Below are 19,814 nucleotides of genomic sequence, written 5' to 3' on the forward strand. Positions count from 1 at the left end.
AACAATAATAATAATAACAAATCAACTAATGCACAGCATGGCTGCAGTTATAGCTGAATACTTGGGATGCAAAATCAATAAATAAAAAAAGCAAACAGTGCACCACCAAATTGGAAAATCAGATTTGAAAATAAGATGCAAACAAGCTAGAACAGATGACAAAAAAGAAAAACAAAAAGACCAAAGAATATCTGATCAAGAAATATCACCTAGCAACAAGGAAAATCAGAGAAACAATAGAAGTAGTAAAATTGGGTAGATGCACAAATGAATGGCAAAATTGGTTCTGTGGGTTTACTGTGGGACTGTTATATTTCATCTGACCTTCACCTGTTCTCTTGTTCTTTAATTCCCTGGTACCCTGGCTTCCACAACCCACCCTTCCTTCCCTCCCTGTTGATTGATGAAATTCCACTATAGACAGACAGTCTTCTGGAAAAAAAAATGAAACCAAAAAAAAAAAAGAAAAGGTCAATGTTGCTTTTAGCAGATGTAGCACTTTTTGCAATGTTCAAAAATATTAAATAATTTGTGAAACCTCCTAGAGGATCCTAATATGGTTTGGATCACTTTAGGAGAATACTGCTTGCATTCTGTTTTGTGGTGTCACAGACTACTCCAAATTTAAATTTTAGGTGAATTCTCAGCCTCCACTTAATTCAGGCACCAGAGAAATCCTTTATTTCTCTATATGTTTGCTCTAGGATTCTATCTTCCTGTGCCCTTTTGAATGCTATAATAAGCAGACCCCTAAAGAAGCATGATTCTCTGCAAAAGCCTGATTTAGTCTTTCTATCTCACATTAGCTATATACATTTAAACATATGCATTGTTTTCGCAGCTCATTTTTTCTTTTCTCTTTTATATAATATATATCAAGAAAATTCCTTGTGAGATTCATGTTGCATTCTAGAAAATATGCCTGAAATCAGCATTTCTTAAACCTGTCTTTGATCAACAAAAGTCCCATAGCAAATTTTCAGAATTTATGTGAAACAAACCTTGCCCTTCTTGTGTCAGTTATGTTTCTTAAAAACAAAACAAAAAACAGAGCAGCCTTCAGATTCAGAAAAGAATCTGCTGCATCTTTCTAATGCAGGGCTGTCAAACTCCCAGCCTGTGCACTGGATGCATCATGCACTGGCCACGCCCATGCCTGGTTTAGTGAAAGGGGAAAAAGTCCTGATGCTGTCATGCCGCCATGAGTTTGACACCCCTATTCTAATGTATTTAAATCTAGTGCCATATATGAAGGGGCAGGAGAGAGAGAGGTGGGGAGTGAGAGATAGAGATCCAATGAGATTCTCCTGCTTCTGTTTTGGCATATTGTAGAAGGCATTCTCAGCATGAAAAATATCATATTGTTTAATACAGTGGTTAATGTTTAAGGAATCAATGAGGGAGGAGGATAAAGAGGAGGAGATTGTTTACCATCAAGAATGTAATTGAATTAATATTCATTTATTACCTTTATATACCTTTCATTTAGGCAGTGGTATTTTCTCTTACATTATATCTAGCACACCTCAAAGCTAAAAAAGAAAAGAAAAGGTAGCAAAGATGTTTATTATCTATCCATAACAGCAATATCAAAGTTTCTATTTTCAACATATAATGGTGAAAGATTGGGAATCCATAAGGGAAAAGAAGAATAAAAGTCCATCATGAACATGATTTAATATTTATTCTTTAGATTTATGTGGCACATTTCATTCAGGAGCTAAAGGCAACATGTATTCTGCATTAGCACTATGTGTAGTACTCCATCCTATTTTTCACCATTACAACAGTCCTGTGAGGTAGGCTGAGTTGAGAGAAAGTGACTGGCCAAAAGTCACACAGTAACAAAGAGTGGTCCTAGTTCAAGTTCTTCACTATCTTAATCCATTGGAATCTACCACTTACAAAGTTTTATTGCCCTGTGAAAAATATTTGTTTGTTTTCTTCGTCTTCTAGAACTTTTCAGTGGTTTGAGATTTTTTTTATTGGTACAAGCTGATAGAAAGTGATGACTGACATGCCTCATGGGCCCGGCAAGCAGAACAGCCTCATAGGAACCTGGATTAAGTTTGAGAAATGATTGTACAATGAAAATGGAGTCACACTCATAAAGAACCCTAATAACCATGGAGGTTCAAATTCCTGGCAAGACATAAATGAAATTTTTGTAGAATTTTTCTTGCCTTTGAAAAGTATTTATATCTTCCTTTCTACTGAATGAAAAATATTTTACAAAGTCAAAGACATTTACAGAGTGGCTCCAGTTGAAGTGCCAGATGCAGGCCTTCCAAGCTGTTAAGATGGATTCATCTTTCATTTTTCAATTCCTATATTCATTAAAAGAAAATAAATCACCTATTCCTTCTGAAAGAAGAAGAAACATACACCCATTGGAAAGTTGGAAATCAAACTGAATGAAATTCTCAGTCATCCCTATTTTGGAATAAGAGAAAACGTAAAAATATATTTTCAGCTCATTCTGCTTAGTAAAGGTAACATGTCATTTAGCTTCTAGAAATAGTCTACAGACAGATATCAAAATGCTCTGTGCAAACATTCATTCATACTGAGCTGTGATTTAATAATATAAAGTTATAGATACACTGTATTGACTTTTATTGACAGTTATAATACTTCTATTTTCTTCCTTTTCTGCCCTTAGCCCCAGAATGCTTTCCAGAAGGACATCGTATTCTCCATCATGCCTACCGCAGCATCCATTTTGATTCTCTGGAATTGCAGGAAAAAGCCATTCAGGACATGATTTGTGATCATTCACTTCCACAAGGGTGGTACCGCTTCATGATTGAAAATAAACCTGCAGAAATGCCAACCAAGTGTATAGAAGTAAGTCAGATAAAATGAAATGGAATGAAATGCGCGCTCTCAATAAGTCTTTCATAAACCCAGGTTCTCCCTAGACATTTTGAGCTCTCTCAGCCTTACAAAAATTCCCATCAACTCCCAGAACCCTTAAACCTCTCCTATAATATTTAGGATTTCTGGAGTGACAGACCCAAACAACCGATAGGCACCAGACTGGAAAAGGCTTTTTTTGAGTACTTGAATGGCACCATCTTGCCTCAGATGCATTCTTCAACCTTAATTAATGGGTACAGTACATTTAAAAAGAACAATGTATGATTAGATGCACAAAGGAATTTCCTCATCCAGGGAACAGCTTGATATACTTATACAGGTCTAATCAAATTTGTTTCTTTTATATGCAAATGAATTCACCTCATGCTTTCTGAAGCTCAAAAGAATTCATTTCACAGGCTGAAGTATTATTAATAGTTCAACACTTCTACTGTATTATAGCTCAAAACTGTTACTGACATGTTTTGAGCCATATGAAATATGTGGTTGGATTAAGTGTGAAGCAATTCAATAACCTATTTTTTATTTTCATTTTTTTTTTGGCCCGGAAGTTTTTAAATAATGCATTATCTGCCGCTGGGAAAGTAGGTAATTCAAAATATATTGGGCATTTTCTTGATGGAAAATCTTCAGCAGCTCTGATCAATGACTTAAAGGTTATAGCACCTTTGAGGTTTTACGTCTTTGATGTATAGCTTCTTGATTCAAAATAAATAATATATTGCTTTGCTTCTTTTACAGATAACTTTGTAATTCAAAAGAAATAATAACTTTCTAATTCAAAGCACCACCTCACCTAAAAAAAAACCTTAATTTAAACCACAACATGAACTAGGATTGAATTTGAAATAAAGAAGTTCTGATTTTAAAAAATAAAATAATAAAGCTTATTTAAAAAGCAATTTTAATTAAAAACCATATCTTTAAAATATTTTTTTCATGTTTGTGTTCTTAATTCCTTGGCCTTTTTGTGATAATTTTAAACTGTGTAGGTTCAACAAATTGAGCTAAATTTTACACAAAGTAAATGATCCTGATTATGTTTAAAAAATATTCAATTTTAAAGCCATCTCACAGCAGTGAGTCTGTGGGTTATAAAGATTACAATCATCATCATAATACTATGACACCCCAATGAAAATAAAAAACCCTAAAACAAAAAGCCTTATTCCCGCCCCCCCTTCAACAGAGCTAACAACTTCCTGAATAAACTTAAAAATATAAATAACAAACATTCCTTGATATCAGCTGAAGAAAAATTCTGGAATGTAGGATGATTTCCTGTGAGCATTTGAAATTGTCACGCCGAATTTAGAATAATCTGTGCAGCTCTTGTGACCTTAAAATATGTAAACACTAATCTAACACTTAATGTAATAGTTCCCTTCTAGAAAAAATCAAAATAGCCCTATTAACATTATCAATTTGTTGACTGTGTGTATATTTCATGACTAATAAAATTCAAGGTATAGTTAATCAGTTATCCCTATGATTAACAAAAAAAATCACTTTGTTCGTAAACTGAAGCACTGCTGGTGGGTAAAAGTGCTTTATTTACTTACTAAGTATGATTCCTGTTATGATTCTTTGCAACAAGATATAATAGGCTACCACATGATCCAGATGGGTTCCAATTATTTGAATATTACATATACAAATGTACAGATATATGAACTGAGCTTCATATGATTTCAGATGCATCATAAGCAAGGGTGGGATTCTACCAGTTTGCACCTATTTGCTAGAACCGGTTGTTAACATTCTAAGCAGTTCGGAGAACCGATTGTTAGAAGAAATTACTGGCCTAATCCTGTAAGGAAGGCAGGAAGGAAACATTCTGGTGTTGCTTACAGAAACTGCCTCTCCGTTAACCCTTATTACATTCTTGGCAGGACTGGACTTCCTGTCTCAGGAACTTCTCTGGAGTTTTTTTCCCCTCCTTTGCTGGTACTTTGCTTGTGTGGAGTGACCATTCAAAGTTACAGTGGCACTGAAAAAAGTGTCTTATGATCATTTTTCACACTTATGACTGTTGTAGCATCCCCACAGTCATGAGAGGCCAGGCGAGGAGATGCGTGCCTCAATGTAAGTGATGTTGAGTTGGCCACACCCACCCAGTCACATGACCACCAAGCCATGTCCACCCAGTCACATGACCACCGAGCCACGCCCACCACCTAAGCCATGCCCACAGAAACAGTTGTTAAAAAATTTGAATCCCACCCCTGATTATAAGAACATGTATACAAGCTTGCTTCCTCATCACACATACGTGATCTCTATCTGATGCATTCATGATTGTTTTGTGTTATAAATATTTCATATCATTCATCTACTAAAACTTCTTCAGTGACTATTTTGAAGGCAGTGTGAAAGCAGTTATTCTTTCACTTCTACTATTAAGAATCTTTCTTCATTCAGAAATACCTTGCAGTGCTATGGCATTAGGATCTATGTGTTATCAGAAAAAAAAATATAGATGCTAATTGCTACTTAACTCAATAAAGAGAAATCCATTAGAGCTGAACCAAATATATGCAGCAGAGTTAATAATATCTCATTTAAATTATATTAATCCAACTATTCCAAATGTTAAATTTGCCATAATTTTTCAAGCCTTTTCAAGCTTTGCAACCTCATATTTCAATAAGAATTAAAATGAATTAGGAATTGAAATGGAAACGGCTGGTCACATAGCAAGATGGCAGGTGGACCAAGGCAGTCATAGAATGGATCCCACTTGATAAAAAGTGTCCACGAAAGAGACCTAAAACAAGATGGATCGACGAGATCCTCAAGAATTGTGGGCACAATTGGCCAAAGGAAATTCAGGAAGCATGCTGAAGAGGCCTTCATCCTTCAGTGGATAGACAATGGCTAAAATGATAATGATGATGATTTTACTAACATTTACTGGAAAACTAAATGAATGAAATGTATTGAAATATACATTAATGAATATATCATATGGTCAGGACATGTGATGCTGAGTCTGAGATATTGTTTACTTTTCAATTAATTTAAACAGAACATTTAATATGTGAGGCTCTAAACAGCCTGTAACCAACAGCCTGGAAAATAGTGAAGGTAAAAATCAAAATAAAAGTTAATAATGTTTCTGCTTTCGTATTCTTGCTGCCATATTCTGTACTAATACAAGTTTCTAAACTCTCTTCAAAGATAGTCCTGCCTAGAGTGCTTCGGAATAAAAACAGAACTATGTATCATCTGCATACAGGCAATCCTCAGTTTATGGCCATTCATTCAAAGTTACAGTGATGCTGATAAAAGTGACTAATATCTGATCATCATACTTATGATCATTGCAGCATCCCTGCAGTCATGTAATCAAAATTTAGGCCCTTGGCAACCAGCATGTATTTACAACAATTGCAATCCTGTATGACAGGAAGGTCATACAGGGATTCCAGTAAGTAAAGCCAGCTGGGGAAGCCAGATTCACATAACTATCACAGAACACAACAACAACAAAAAAGATCATTACTTTTTTGACTCTCACGACTCATTTAAAGGCCATATCGCTTAGTGACAGAAATTCTAGTCACAATTATGGTTGTAACCAGTGGTGGGATTCAAATTTTTTTACTACCGATTCTGTGGCCGTGACTTGATGGGCATGGCATGGCGGGCGTGGCATGGCAGGGGAAGGATACTGTAAAATCTCCATTCCCACCTCACTCCAAGGGAAGGATACTGTAAAATCCCCATTCCTTCCCCACCCCACTAACCTGCTTTCCAGCTCTGTTCTCATGTGCAGGGCAACAAAAGAAGACCCAGCCAATCAGCTGGGACTCGTAAGGCAGAGGATAGATGGGGGTGGAGCCAGTCAGAGGTGGTATTTTCTGACTCTCTGAACTACTCAAATTTCTGCTACCAGTTCTCCAGAACTGGTCAAAACCTGCTGAAGAGCACCTCTGGTTGTAACTACATATACATCATTTTCTGGGCCAGAGGTACACAATGTTTTTCCAGGCATAAGAAGACTAGTAATCAGGTGGCACGCAAGGATCATACTGGATCAAATCAAGGATTGGAACATTTTCCTCCCTCCATAGATCATTGTACCACTCAGAATTATGAAGTATAAACTTGTTAGAAAATGTTTATATGAATGGTTTGTTAAATTAAATTAATTATGTTTGTATTTTAAACCACCTAAAGATCCTTTGGCACATAATGCATTTTATGTGGATTGCATTAAAACTGTTGACACAGACAACAGCAGGGTTACCTCATCGTTCCCTCTGGAAAGGGGTGAGGAATTTTTGAGTGGAAAAGCCTCACACTGATATGAACAAATGCAAAAAAGAAAAGACATATTTAAATACCAGCAGCACCAAGAGCAAAGGGATGAAGCATAGTGAGAAGGTTAATATTTCATGACCTTAAACTCTTCCATAATAATACTCTGTGAATCTTAAATGACATTCCCAATTTGCCATTTCCCATTAAAATAAACATCAACTTCAAACAAGTTTGCTTTTCAAACAAGGCCTTAACAAGAAATTAATTTAGCATGTCAAATTGTTTGATATTAATTTTGCCTAACTCGTTATTCTCAGTGTTCAGGGAGCCTTCCAGTGTATGAGCTAATTTGTGTCTTTCTTGGCATGCCATGTAAACTTTAGCTGACAGAACTGCAGTGAAGCAAACCTAACTTACAAGAGACCCCAATCTAACCCTGTTGTCATACAAGAGCCATTTTTCAAATGCTACAAAAGAGCTGCTGCAACTCCTTAAGAACTCTGGCAAAATTGTGCAAAAGAAAAATACATAACTTCTGTTACATTTTTTTCAAACATTACACAGCACTCAAATTCAGTGGCTTTACTGTAGTTGTGCATCATTTTACTTATCTACACTTACAATGATAACTGTTAACTCTAGAAATATTTGATCATCGGTTTTTGAAAGCTGAAAATGAGCCACTTACATCTGTTTTCATGTGTATATTTTGCTGAGAGAAGCCCATATATATCCCACTTTGTGCTAGGATTTTTTTACTTTTCTTTTTTAGCCCATTAGTCAATTTTTTTTCAAGCTCATTTGAAACTTTCAATACATCTGTTGAGAAGAAATGTTCACCAAACAACAGAATCTTCCTTCCCAGTGTAAGATTATTATTCACAAAGACTGAATGCTTCTAAGTCAGCAATGGCTCAAGTGTAACTGATTACAGCAGTACAATAGACATGGTAAAAATGTGCAGTGAGGATCAGAATATTTTTCTTTCAAAAAGCAGCATAGATTCCAATGAGGTGTCATTTGTGAAGACAGGAAACATCACTGAGGTAGGATTCACATATCATAGTAAGCTAAGAGGTACTTAATCATGGCTTGTATATTCCCACATTTTCTCCAGGAGCTCAAGACAGCACACTTTTTTCTTCTTCCATGCAACAATTCTGAGAAGTAAGCTGGGCTGAAAGAATGAAGAATGAAGCCCAGAGTCAACCCAAACTGCTACTGTAACTGAGGGTAGATTTGAACATAGCTCCTCCAATCCTGGTCACACAAATTAATAATAATTGGTAGGGTTCTGAGAACAGGTCAAACAAAGAAAAACATTTACAATCTAAGACAGGGATGTCAAACTTGTGACGACATGTTGTCATCACATGACGTATCACAACTTTTTTCCCCTTCACTAAACCAGGGGTGGACATGGCCAGCACGTGATGCATCTGACCTGCGGCCCGTGAATTTGACGCTCCTGATCTAGAATGAATAATCTAAAATAAATTATATAATCTCTTAGTATTGGAAGCATTCTATATTCTGCAATCAGAGTTGTCATATTGTTCAGTTGACCAGGCTTTAACTTGGTTAAAGCTATGAAATTCCATATATATTTGCATTATTACCTTACATAATCTTGATATTGGATTCCTAGCCTTTTCTTCCAAATAGTGCAAGTTTCTAGCTGTTACAGAAACTTTCAGTATATAAGGCAGAATGTACAGGAATCTTTAACCAATATCAATCATAGCTATTTATAGGGAGAATGAGACAGTAATAGTGATTATCTGAGAAAAAATATATCAGTTTTTTCCCAAATGATTCAGGAGAAGTTGCTGTTGAGCATAGCAAACAAATGAGAAATCATGTTAATCTTTTATAATATTTTATCATTGATTCTGGTATTGATGAGGAGCTAAATGAATAAAGGACAGGGTGTCTAATCTGGGATCATAAAAATAATGGTTTAGATTACTATTTTAAAAGGCAGAAAATAAGAGTAAATGTGTTCTATAAATAATACAGGCAAAAACTTAGAGCAGTAACCATCCTCCATTATGGTAAAAAGCTGCAAAGCGTTTAAAGTTAATTTAGTGTTGTCTCTAGAGTATGGCTCGAATCATTTACGATAGTTTATATACAGAATTTTTAGTGTCTAATTTAAGATAAGTAATATTTGCTCACTAAAAGAAATAGTACAGTTTTACAACATTGAAACAATGTTATAGTCAAGATGTAATGTTATAGTCAAGGCTAGTGTATATTGCATTAGTCAGAAATGTCAGAGCTATGTAGAACAAACTTGATAAGTGTGCCCTTTTGCAGTTTAAAAGTGTTCTGCATTAAAGGTTTCTTCATATTGTTGCTGTTGTTTCAGAACATGTGTAGAGTTTACTGAAGAGAGGAAATGATTTGCTTTGAGGAACAAAGAGTTTCTTCATCGTTAACTGACTTAACTGGGCTCCTAAACAGAATTCTATTCTGATGTTGCTGGAGATAGAGCACCATAGTCCAATTTGTGCTAGAACCTGACTGGTAAAAGCTGAATCACTGGTCAGACCTGATGAGAGAATGTCATTTGGGGATCAGCCCCTTCTGTCTTTTTTTTTTTTTTTTAAATTTATTTGAGTTTTCACAAAGAGAAAAAAAATACAAATAAAACATCTTTTTTGAAAGCAGCATAATCCCGGGTTACATTTCTTCATACAGACACAAATTCAGGTTCATGTTCATTTTTATATTCTATTCCATATCTTATTACTATTTTACATTTTCTACAATTTTATTTTAATTATCTCATCTCAATTCAAATCATTGTATTTATATTTTTTGTCTGTCCTGTTTCAATCATCTATTATCTTTTCTCATTAAACAAAATTTCTCCTGTAATTACTGATTGGAGTATGACGCCTTTATATCTTTTCCCTAAAGTTGTAACATTCAATATAATACATAACTTCCATTCGGATTCTGCTTGGTACATTCTTAAAATACACACTGTATTCTTAAAAAAAGAAAAAAATTATAAATATATATAATTAAAACAACGTTCCATTCCAATTCAATTCTATCATTAATATTAATATTCATTAAATCTTAACATCTTTAACATTACTTTTCAATTAAATATCATACTTCTATGGGAACAATTATAAGCTTTCCATAGTTAATTTCCCCCCCCTTCACTTATATTTTATAAAACATTAACTAATTAAAATGTTCCCGTTCCTTCCTAATTCAATTTTCTCGTTTATTTTATTTCACTTATTTTATTCACAAACATTTCACTAAATTACACTAACTATTTTATCCCTCATTTTAATCATACGTTGTTTCCAATTTTCTAAAGTTATTTCTATTACTAATATAACAATACAATCTTATGTACCTTTACAGAATCCCTTTTTCAGTTAGATTTTCACCCATTATCTCTAAATAGGTCCTGTTTCTCTATATCTTGCCCCGGTCCTTTGTAACTTCTTTTCCTTTCCTTCTTTCCTCTCTTCTTCTCTCTCCCCTTTTTACCGCCTTGTCTCTCTACCTCTATTTCTCTCTTCTGTATTCCCCCTTTCTGTTGCTTTCCAGTATTATACTTATTTTTCGAATTATTTTTCTTTTCTTTGGTTGTTTTTTTAAGTCTTAAATTCTCCATTCTCTTTCCCCCCCTTTCCTTTTTCTTCCCCATATAGAATTACTTGTTCATTAAAGATGGCTTCTTCTTTGTCCCAGTCTACTTGTTTTGCAGTCTTTTCTTGTTGTTTCTCATAGTTCCAAATCTCCATTTCTAAGAATTGAAAAATGAAGCCAAAAGAACCCTTCCCTTCTTGTGCATCTTCTTTGTACTTTTTAAGTTCCATTTTCAATTCATCCAGAAGTGGTGCCATTGTATAAATTTTTAAACAACCACCCGATTGATTTTAGTCATTCAAATATAATAACCAAGAATCCAAAGATCACGAAATAGTCCAAATACACGCAAGCTGTTTCTTTTTTGCTCTTTTTTTTCCACTTTCTCTTCCTGGGGTTACTATTTAGTTGCAAAGTTTCAGTTAAAATGTATCTTTTAGAAGTCTTGTTGAAGTTTTACTGTAGATTCTTTTTAATTCCAGGCAATCTCCTCCCTCTTCCAGATCCTGCCCTTATTCTTTGTCTCTCCCTTCCTGCTTATGAAAAAAAAAGTTTTTAATGTCCAGAAATCTTTATTATCCCTTTGGCATTTTGTTTTATTTTCAGCTTAATTGCCTATTGATGTCAAAGCGGATTTTTCCAATTTCTTATTTAAGTCTTTTAGTTGTCGGTATAGGGAAGGAGAGAGAAGAGAAAAAAAAAGCCAAACCTTTCCCTTTTCACTTTCCTTCGCTGCTTCTGACTCTTCTTTGGGAGCGATGTTATTTTTTGTAAGTTTAAATTCCAGGGTACCTTGGTTGTTGCTTTTACAACTTAACCCAGTCAGCCAAAACTTTCACTTCTTATCTTCCTCCTGAACATTCTTTTCCGGTCGAGTTCTTCTTTGTGGCCATTTCTGACCACCACTGCAACCGCCTTCGGGAAAGGGAGTAATGGCCAGCTGAGGAGGAGAGATGCGGCTCTCCTCGACCCTGCTGGTGGTCTCCCCCCTCTTCACCACCTCTATGGGATGGCTTAGCCTCGAAACCAGCTGGCTCGGGGCACTCCAGCGGCGAGCCCAGACAGAAACCGTGCACGATCATGGATTTCTGTCTGTCGCCGAAGCCCTTCAAACCGGAAGTGAGCCCCTTCTGTCTTGACTGCCTCCACAACTCATTGGAAGAAATATATTGTTTAAGTCAGGGGTGTCAAATTCAACTTCATTGAGGACCGCATCAGGATTGTGTTTGACCTCAGGGGGGTGGGTGGGCATGGCCAGGGTGGGCATGGCCAGCTTGACATCACTTGTATCAGGGGCATCTGTGGTGGCCTGAGTGCTCTGCCAGTGAAAACGGGCTCCCAATCTCTGTTTTCAGATGGGATGGCCTCCTGTAACCCTCTGCCAGTGAAAATGGAGCTTTGGATGTGGCCCTCCTGAGCTCCATTTTAACTGGCAGGGAGTTGCAGGAGGCCGTCCCAGACAAAAACAGAGCCCATTTTCAGAGGCACCATGGGCTGGTCCTTTGTTGTTTCCAGGGTGGCCCCATGGGCTAGATCTAAGCACCCTGTGGGCTGGATCTGGCCCATGGGCCTTGACTTTGACACCCCTGGTTTAAGTGCTCTACTCTTGAATTTTAAATACTATCTATTTTTCCCCCCACAGATGAACAAATGTGGAACACAAGCCCCAATCTGGCTATCCCTTCAATCAGATTCTCTCCCACGTCCTGGAGAGAGAAAGGCACTGACTGCCTGTGGAACCTGGCAATTCTTTTCTGGAAGCACCAAAGACTGTTGCCTCTTCCAAATCCCCATCTCAGTTAGACATTGTGGGAAGTTCCTTGTTTATCTCCTGCAACCTACTCAAGGGTGCATGGGCTATTGTGCAGAAGGTGAGTTTCATGAACTCCACATTTATGGGTTACACTGTATTCTATGTATTCCTTTTGCTACACATTGTTATTGCTGTACATACCTTGGTGACCTAGCAAGTCAAGCATTGCTTTTTGTAAGATGCATAGCATGCAGGTAATAAATCAGCAGCCGCCCAAAATGTTTTTACAGAATAGTTGTTTTATCTTTGGCAGATTTTAACGTGCAGTGTGTCACCAAGGAAAATTTACTGCAGTTACACTTTGTGTACAATTTTTTTTTTGTTTTTTTGTTTCCACGTTCAGCTTAAAGGGAAAAAATATAATGTATTTGTATTTTTTTTAAGAAAGAAAGGGAATTGTAGATAGCAATTCCTCATTGAGTCTGGTACACCATTTAAAATCCATGACTTCTACAGAATAATACAAATGAGCCTTTCTTAGAAGAATCTGTAGCAATATGTGAATTTTGCAGGGCAATTTAAATCTCAAGGAATCCACACAAAGAAAATCTGGTTGTGGTAGATAGCTTTTTATTCCATATCCAGTCATCATCAAAAGCACTCTATTGGTAAATCTCTGCTACCTTCTTGTTGTGGACAGCTAGAGTATAATATTTATAAATGCATTTAGTTTCTTGCCAGATAACGTTTTTTCCCTTGATTGCCCTTTGTGCTTGAAACAGCCTCTTAGAACACTTGAGTGCTGCCACTTCTTTTTCAATTCAATTCTCTCCTCAAAAATGCCCTTTTCTGTCATGATTTTGGCATAATCTCCTAACTTCCATGCCTTCTGTAACTCACCTTCTTGACTTTGCAGCATGACTATCTCCTACCCTTTTCTGACTTTTCGGCATCAGATTTTATATTATAAGAAGGCAAGAAATTTTGTTTTTACATTTTGCAAAGCACATTTTGCAAAGCACAATATTAACATTAATAAGCTCACTGATCTCAATACTATTAAACTTCATGTTAACATTCCTTTATTAATTTCAATATTAGAAGCTGAGTTTTAAATCTTATCTCTAGTCCCAAAGTGTATTTATAACATGAAAACAGGTTATTATAAAAAAAGCCACATAAAATGCCCTAAGAACACTTTAAAATTTCCAGAAGAGTAGAGCTAATAAAATAATTAGAAGATTTTAAAAATGTTTTTACTGTCTGCATTACAAGGACCTTGGGCAGGCTTAATCTCTCTATCCAAATTATCAGATAATTGAAATGTTGCTACACAAAATACTTTCCTGCGTTTATATTGATATAGAAGATGTAATTTAGAATTTTGTGGTAAGAACCAGATGTTTGAATTGGGCCTGGAAACAAAATAAATATAGTACATTTTAAAAATTTACAACACAGGAGGCTAATGGAAAAGAGATCAAAACACAAACGACCCAGGAGATTAAAGCACAAGATCCAGGATATCTCCACAACAAAACTCACAACGCCATCACACAGCCCATTATACCAACATCAACTCCATCAACCAATCAAGAGGCAGCAACACAGCCAACCAGACCAGCACACCAGCTCCCTCCCACCAGTATTTATAGAGAGACGGCAGCTCCGATCACACACTGGCACGAAGCCAAAAGCACCAGCCTGAGGATGGCAAGTGGGAGTTCGCCGAAACGTCACCAAGATACTCTTAATCTTACATGGGAAAAGACACGAACACACCTAGACCTACATACCTGTACCCGTGAAAATCTACGAAAACAAATATATATATAAACCAATAGTCAGCTCCATAGGCTCACCTCTACAAAACCTAGCCAAATTTCTCACCAAACAACTACAGCCCTATGCAGAATCCATCAACTCACACGTAAGAAACTCATTCCAGTTCATTGAGATCATAAAGAAACAAAATTTAAAGCCCAGCGACCTACTAGTGAGCTTTGATGTCATATCCCTCTTCACCCAAGTGCCTATAAAAGAAGCCTTGACAGCCATCCAAAACAAATACAATCCCCCCCAAGCACATCCTAGATCTGACCAACCACTGCCTATCCAATACATACTTCACCTACAATGGACAAAAATACAAACAAATAGAAGGAGCACCCATGGGATCACCCCTCTCACCTGTCATCGCAAACCTCTTCATGGAACACTTTGAAACACAAGCTCTAGAAAAATAAGATCACAAACCCAAACTCTGGCTCAGATACGTAGATGACACCTTCATAATCTGGCCACATGGGAAAGAAAAACTGAAAAACTTCCTCACACACCTCAACAGCCTACACCCCAAAATACAATTCACCATGGAAACAGAAGCTAACAATGAACTTCCCTTCCTAGATGTCTTAGTATACAAAAAATCCAATGGCTCCCTAGGACACACCATCTACCAGAAGAAAACACATACAAACCGCTATCTACACTCTCACACCACCACCCAGCACAGATCAATTCCGTAGCCAAGACCCTCATCTCCAGAACAAAATGCTTAGCCAACGAACAACACCTAAAAACCGAACTACACACTCTCACTAATGTACTAACAGCCAATGGATTCCAAAGAAAGAAGATTACCCACCTAATCCAAAAAGAAACCCCAACCAAAATCCAAGACAGAGAACAAGAGAACGGCAAAGCCCTCCTCCCATATATAAAAGGCACTACAGACAAAATCAGCAAGATCCTCCAAAAACACAACATTAAGACAGCATTCTGCACAAACAGAAAAATATCCACCATCCTAAGAAACCCTAAAGACAGAATCGAGTTAGAAAACCAAGGAGTATACAAAATCCCATGCACTGCCTGCCCTACCACATACATCGGACAAACCAACAGAAGAATAAGTGCACGCATTGAAGAACACAAGAACTCAATCAAAAAAGAAGAACCGATCTCTTCCCTGGTCCAACACCTCAAAGCCACAGGACATGAGATTGACTTTAAAAATACCAGAACTATCGCCAAAACCAAACACTTCAACAACAGAATAATCAGAGAAGCCATAGAGATAGAAAAACACCCACACAGCATGAATACATGAGATGATACCTCCTGCCTACCAGCCATTTGGAAACCCACCCTCACTAACAAACGAGTACCTAACATGAAGAATGACACCAGACTCACACCCACAAGGGCCACACAAGATGCTACCACCACACCTCCATGTAGAAAGCAGACTCACACCCACACAGATGATGAGACATGACCACGGACCAGAAGCTGTAGTGCAGCTGCATCACTACCCGCTTCAAACCCCTCCGACCCATACATGAAGCAAATGGATGCCCACCATGAAGATGTGGCATGACCATGAACGCGAAGCCAAACAACAGGATCACAGCTCACCAGCTCAAATCCCCCGGCAACTAAGACTAACCTGAGCACAACCAAGCCCCCACCTGAACAGAACACACCCCCAGCCAATCAGAACACAGCCAACCCCCCAACCAATCAGAACATAGCAAAAACCCCAACCAATGAGAACACATCCCCACCCAATCAGAACACAGCCAAGCCCCCACCCAATCAAGTCACACCCCCACTAGCAGTTAAAAAGAAGAAACAGCTGCAAGCTCACATTACTCCAAGAAGCACAAAGCCGAAGACACAAGCCTAAAGATGACAAATGAGATTTCGTCGAAACGTTGCCAAGATACTTCCAATTTTACGTGGGAGAAAACCCGAATAACCAAAGATACACACACACACACACACACACACACACATATTCCACAAAAGCAAAATCACCGGCTTGATCCACAAAAACACACTGAGATGTAATGGAGACCTAGAAGATGAACAGACCTATGGAACAGCTGTCCTGCCCTACATAAGAGGTACTACAGACAAAATCAGTAAGATACTACACAGGCATCACATCAAGACTACCTTCAAAACAGACGGAAAAATAGCAGCCATCCTACGAAACCCCAAAGATAAAATTGACCTGGAAAACCAAGGCATATATGAAGTCCCCTGTGCATCATGCCCTGCCACATACTTTGGACAGACTAATAGAAGAATAAGTACCCACCTGGATGAACACAAAAATGCAGTAAAAAAGCTGGAACACACTTCCTCACTAGTCCAACACATGAAAGCCACAGGTCATAGCATCGACTTCAATGGCACCAAAACCCTAGCCACTATAGAAAACCCCAGCCACAGAATTATCAGAGAAGCCATAGAGATTGAAAAATGACCTGAAAGCATGAATAGAAGAGATGATTCCACCAGACTGTCAGTTATTTGGAAGCCTGCACTCACAAACAAAAAAATCTCCACACCACAAGCCAGGCAAACACCTGGGCACAAACAGATCCCCCCTGATACCTCCAGCTCAAACACACCCCAACCAGGCACCCAGGTCAAACCTAGCTTCCTAATAAATGATAGCCATCCATTTACTCAGAGCCAAGCCACACTAAAAGCCTCCAATACAGGAACACAATGTTGCCAGCCAATCAAGACAAAAAAAAAAGCCACAAAACAGACAGAAGATATTAGAAACACCAATCAAGCAGAACACAGCAAACTCCAAGACCAATAAACTCAGACCAATATTCCCAACCAATCAAGATGAAGAAAAAAACATTCTGGCACAGCAGTAGGCGAGCCCCAAACTTAAAACTGAAACGGCTTGAAAGTCTGACTCACAGACGAACACAATACAGAAGCTTGATGATGGCAGATGAGATTCTGCCGAAACTTTGTGACAACTTTAAAAGCACAACTATAATGACGTGGGAAAATACCTGAACAAAGCTGAATACCATATATATATGCCCCAAACTGTACGGCCTCCCAAAAATACACAAAGAAGGCATACCTCTCACACCCATAGTCAGCTCCAGAGGAGCACCACTACAAAACCTAGCTAAACACTTAGCAACACAGCTACAGCCCCATGCTGAAACAGCAGCTTCACATGTACAAAACTCATACCACTTCTTGGAAATGATCAAAGATCTACACATGGAACAAGAAGATCTGCTTGTAAGTTTCGACATGGTTTCACTATTCACTCAAGTCCCGATAAAAGAAACTCTTGAAATCATCAAAAATAAATACCAACCAGCTAAACACCTCATGGAACTAACAGAACACTGCTTAACCAACACATATTTCATATACAAAGAACAAAGATACAAGCAAATTGAAGGAGCCCCTATGGGATCACCACTGTCACCCGTCATTGCAAACCTATTCATGGAAGAATTCGAATCCAGAGCCCTGGCTAATGCCACCCACAAACCCAAACTATGGTTAAGATACATCGATGACACATTTGTGATTTGGCCCCATGGAAAAGAAAACCTAAACAATTTCCTAACACACCTAAACAGCACACACCCTCAAATCAAGTTCACCATGGAAACGGAAACAAAAAAACAACTACCATTCCTAGATGTACTAATCTACAAAAAAACAGATGGCACACTAGGACACACCATATACCAGAAGAAAACACACACCAACAGCTACCTCAATGCCCAATCCCACCACCATCCAGCACAGATAAACTCCGTGGCCAAAACACTAATCGCTAGAACCAAATGCCTGGCAGACAAGACACACATAAAGACTGAACTATGCACCCTGACTAAAGTACTGACAGCCAACGACTTCCACAAAAGCAAAATCACCGGCTTGATCCACAAAAACACACTGAGACATAATGGAGACCTAGAAGATGAACAGACCTATGGAACAGCGGTCCTGCTCTACATAAGAGGTACTACAGACAAAATCAGTAAGATACTACACAGGCATCACATCAAGACTGCCTTCAAAACAGACGGAAAAATAGCAGCCATCCTTAGAAACCCCAAAGATAAAATTGACCTGGAAAACCAAAGCATATATGAAGTCCCCTGTGCATCATGCCCTGCCACATACTTTGGACAGACCAATAGAAGAATAAGTACCCACCTGGATGAACACAAAAATGCAGTAAAAAAGCTGGAACACACTTCCTCACTAGTCCAACACATGAAAGCCACAGGTCATAGCATCGACTTCAATGGCACCAAAATCCTAGCCACTATAGAAAACTCCAGCCACAGAATTATCAGAGAAGCCATAGAGATTGAAAAAAGACCTGAAAGCATGAATATAAGAGATGATTCCACCAGACTGTCAATCATTTGGAAGCCTGCACTCACAAACAAAAAAATCTCCACACCACTAGCCAGGCAAACAACTGGGCACAAACAGATCCCCCCTGATACCTCCAGCTCAAACACACCCCAACCAGGTACCCAGATGAAACCTAGCTTCCTAACAAATGATAGCTGTCCATTTACTCGGAGCCAAGCTACACTAAAAGCCTCCAATACAGGAACACAATGTTGCCAGCCAATCAAGACACAAAAAAAGCCACAAAACAGACAGAAGATATTAGAAACACCAATCAAGCAGAACACAGCAAACTCCAAGACCAATAAACACAGACCAAGACTCCCAACCAATCAGGATGAAGAAAAAAACATTCTGGAACAGCAGTAGGCTAGCCCCAAATTTAAAACTGAAACAACCGTAAAGTCTGACTCACAGACAGACACAATACAAAGCCTGATGATGGCAGATGAGATTCTGCCGACTTTGTGACAACTTTAAAAGCACAACTATAATGATGTGGGAAAATACCAAACAAAGCTGAATAACATATATGGTATTCAGCTTTGTTCGGTATTTTCCCACGTCATTGTAGTTGTGCTTTTAAAGTTGTAGCAACGTTTCGGCAGAATCTCATCTGCCATCATCAGGCTTCTGTATTGTGTTCGTCTGTGAGTCAGACTTTTACAGACTATATATATATATATATAACAAATCACTGAGACCAGACCTATCCCTCAATAGAGTCTATGACAACTTGCTGCAGCCAACTTGCCATGCCCAACTCTCTGTAGCCAAGTCACCACAAGACATCTCACTGTAATCAAGTCACCACAGGACAACTTGCCACAGCCAATTCCATGAGGGACAAGAGCTACATAATAACAAAGAAATGGTGCGATATAATCATTAAAGAAAGGATGCAAAAGGAGGAACAAAATTAGATGTAAATTACAAAAATTAAAATAATTTTGAACTATTATAAATTATTAAATTGAATTGTTGAATTGTCCTGAGGTGAGTTGACAGTGACGAGTTGTCCCATTCCTCTCCCAATATCTGAAAGATGGAGGGAGGGAGGGAGGCAGGGAGGGAGGAGGGA

General features: G+C 38.0%; 1 protein-coding gene across 1 annotated transcript in view; it reads left to right on the forward strand.

Moving 5' to 3' along the window:
• The window catches only part of VWDE (von Willebrand factor D and EGF domains), a 383,187-nt gene that overhangs the window by 158,087 nt on the left and 205,286 nt on the right, over nucleotides 1-19,814 (forward strand). Inside the window, exons 2-3 of the mRNA XM_087955799.1 lie at nucleotides 2,663-2,847; nucleotides 12,410-12,638. Coding sequence (XP_087811925.1) covers nucleotides 2,663-2,847; nucleotides 12,410-12,638 — 414 coding nt within the window. The remainder of the gene's footprint in view (nucleotides 1-2,662; nucleotides 2,848-12,409; nucleotides 12,639-19,814) is intronic.

Source organism: Notechis scutatus, chromosome 1 (genome assembly GCF_049901735.1).
Source record: "Notechis scutatus isolate UNSWTSFEM ecotype Mainland chromosome 1, rNotScu1.2, whole genome shotgun sequence".
Lineage (NCBI taxonomy): Eukaryota > Metazoa > Chordata > Lepidosauria > Squamata > Elapidae > Notechis > Notechis scutatus.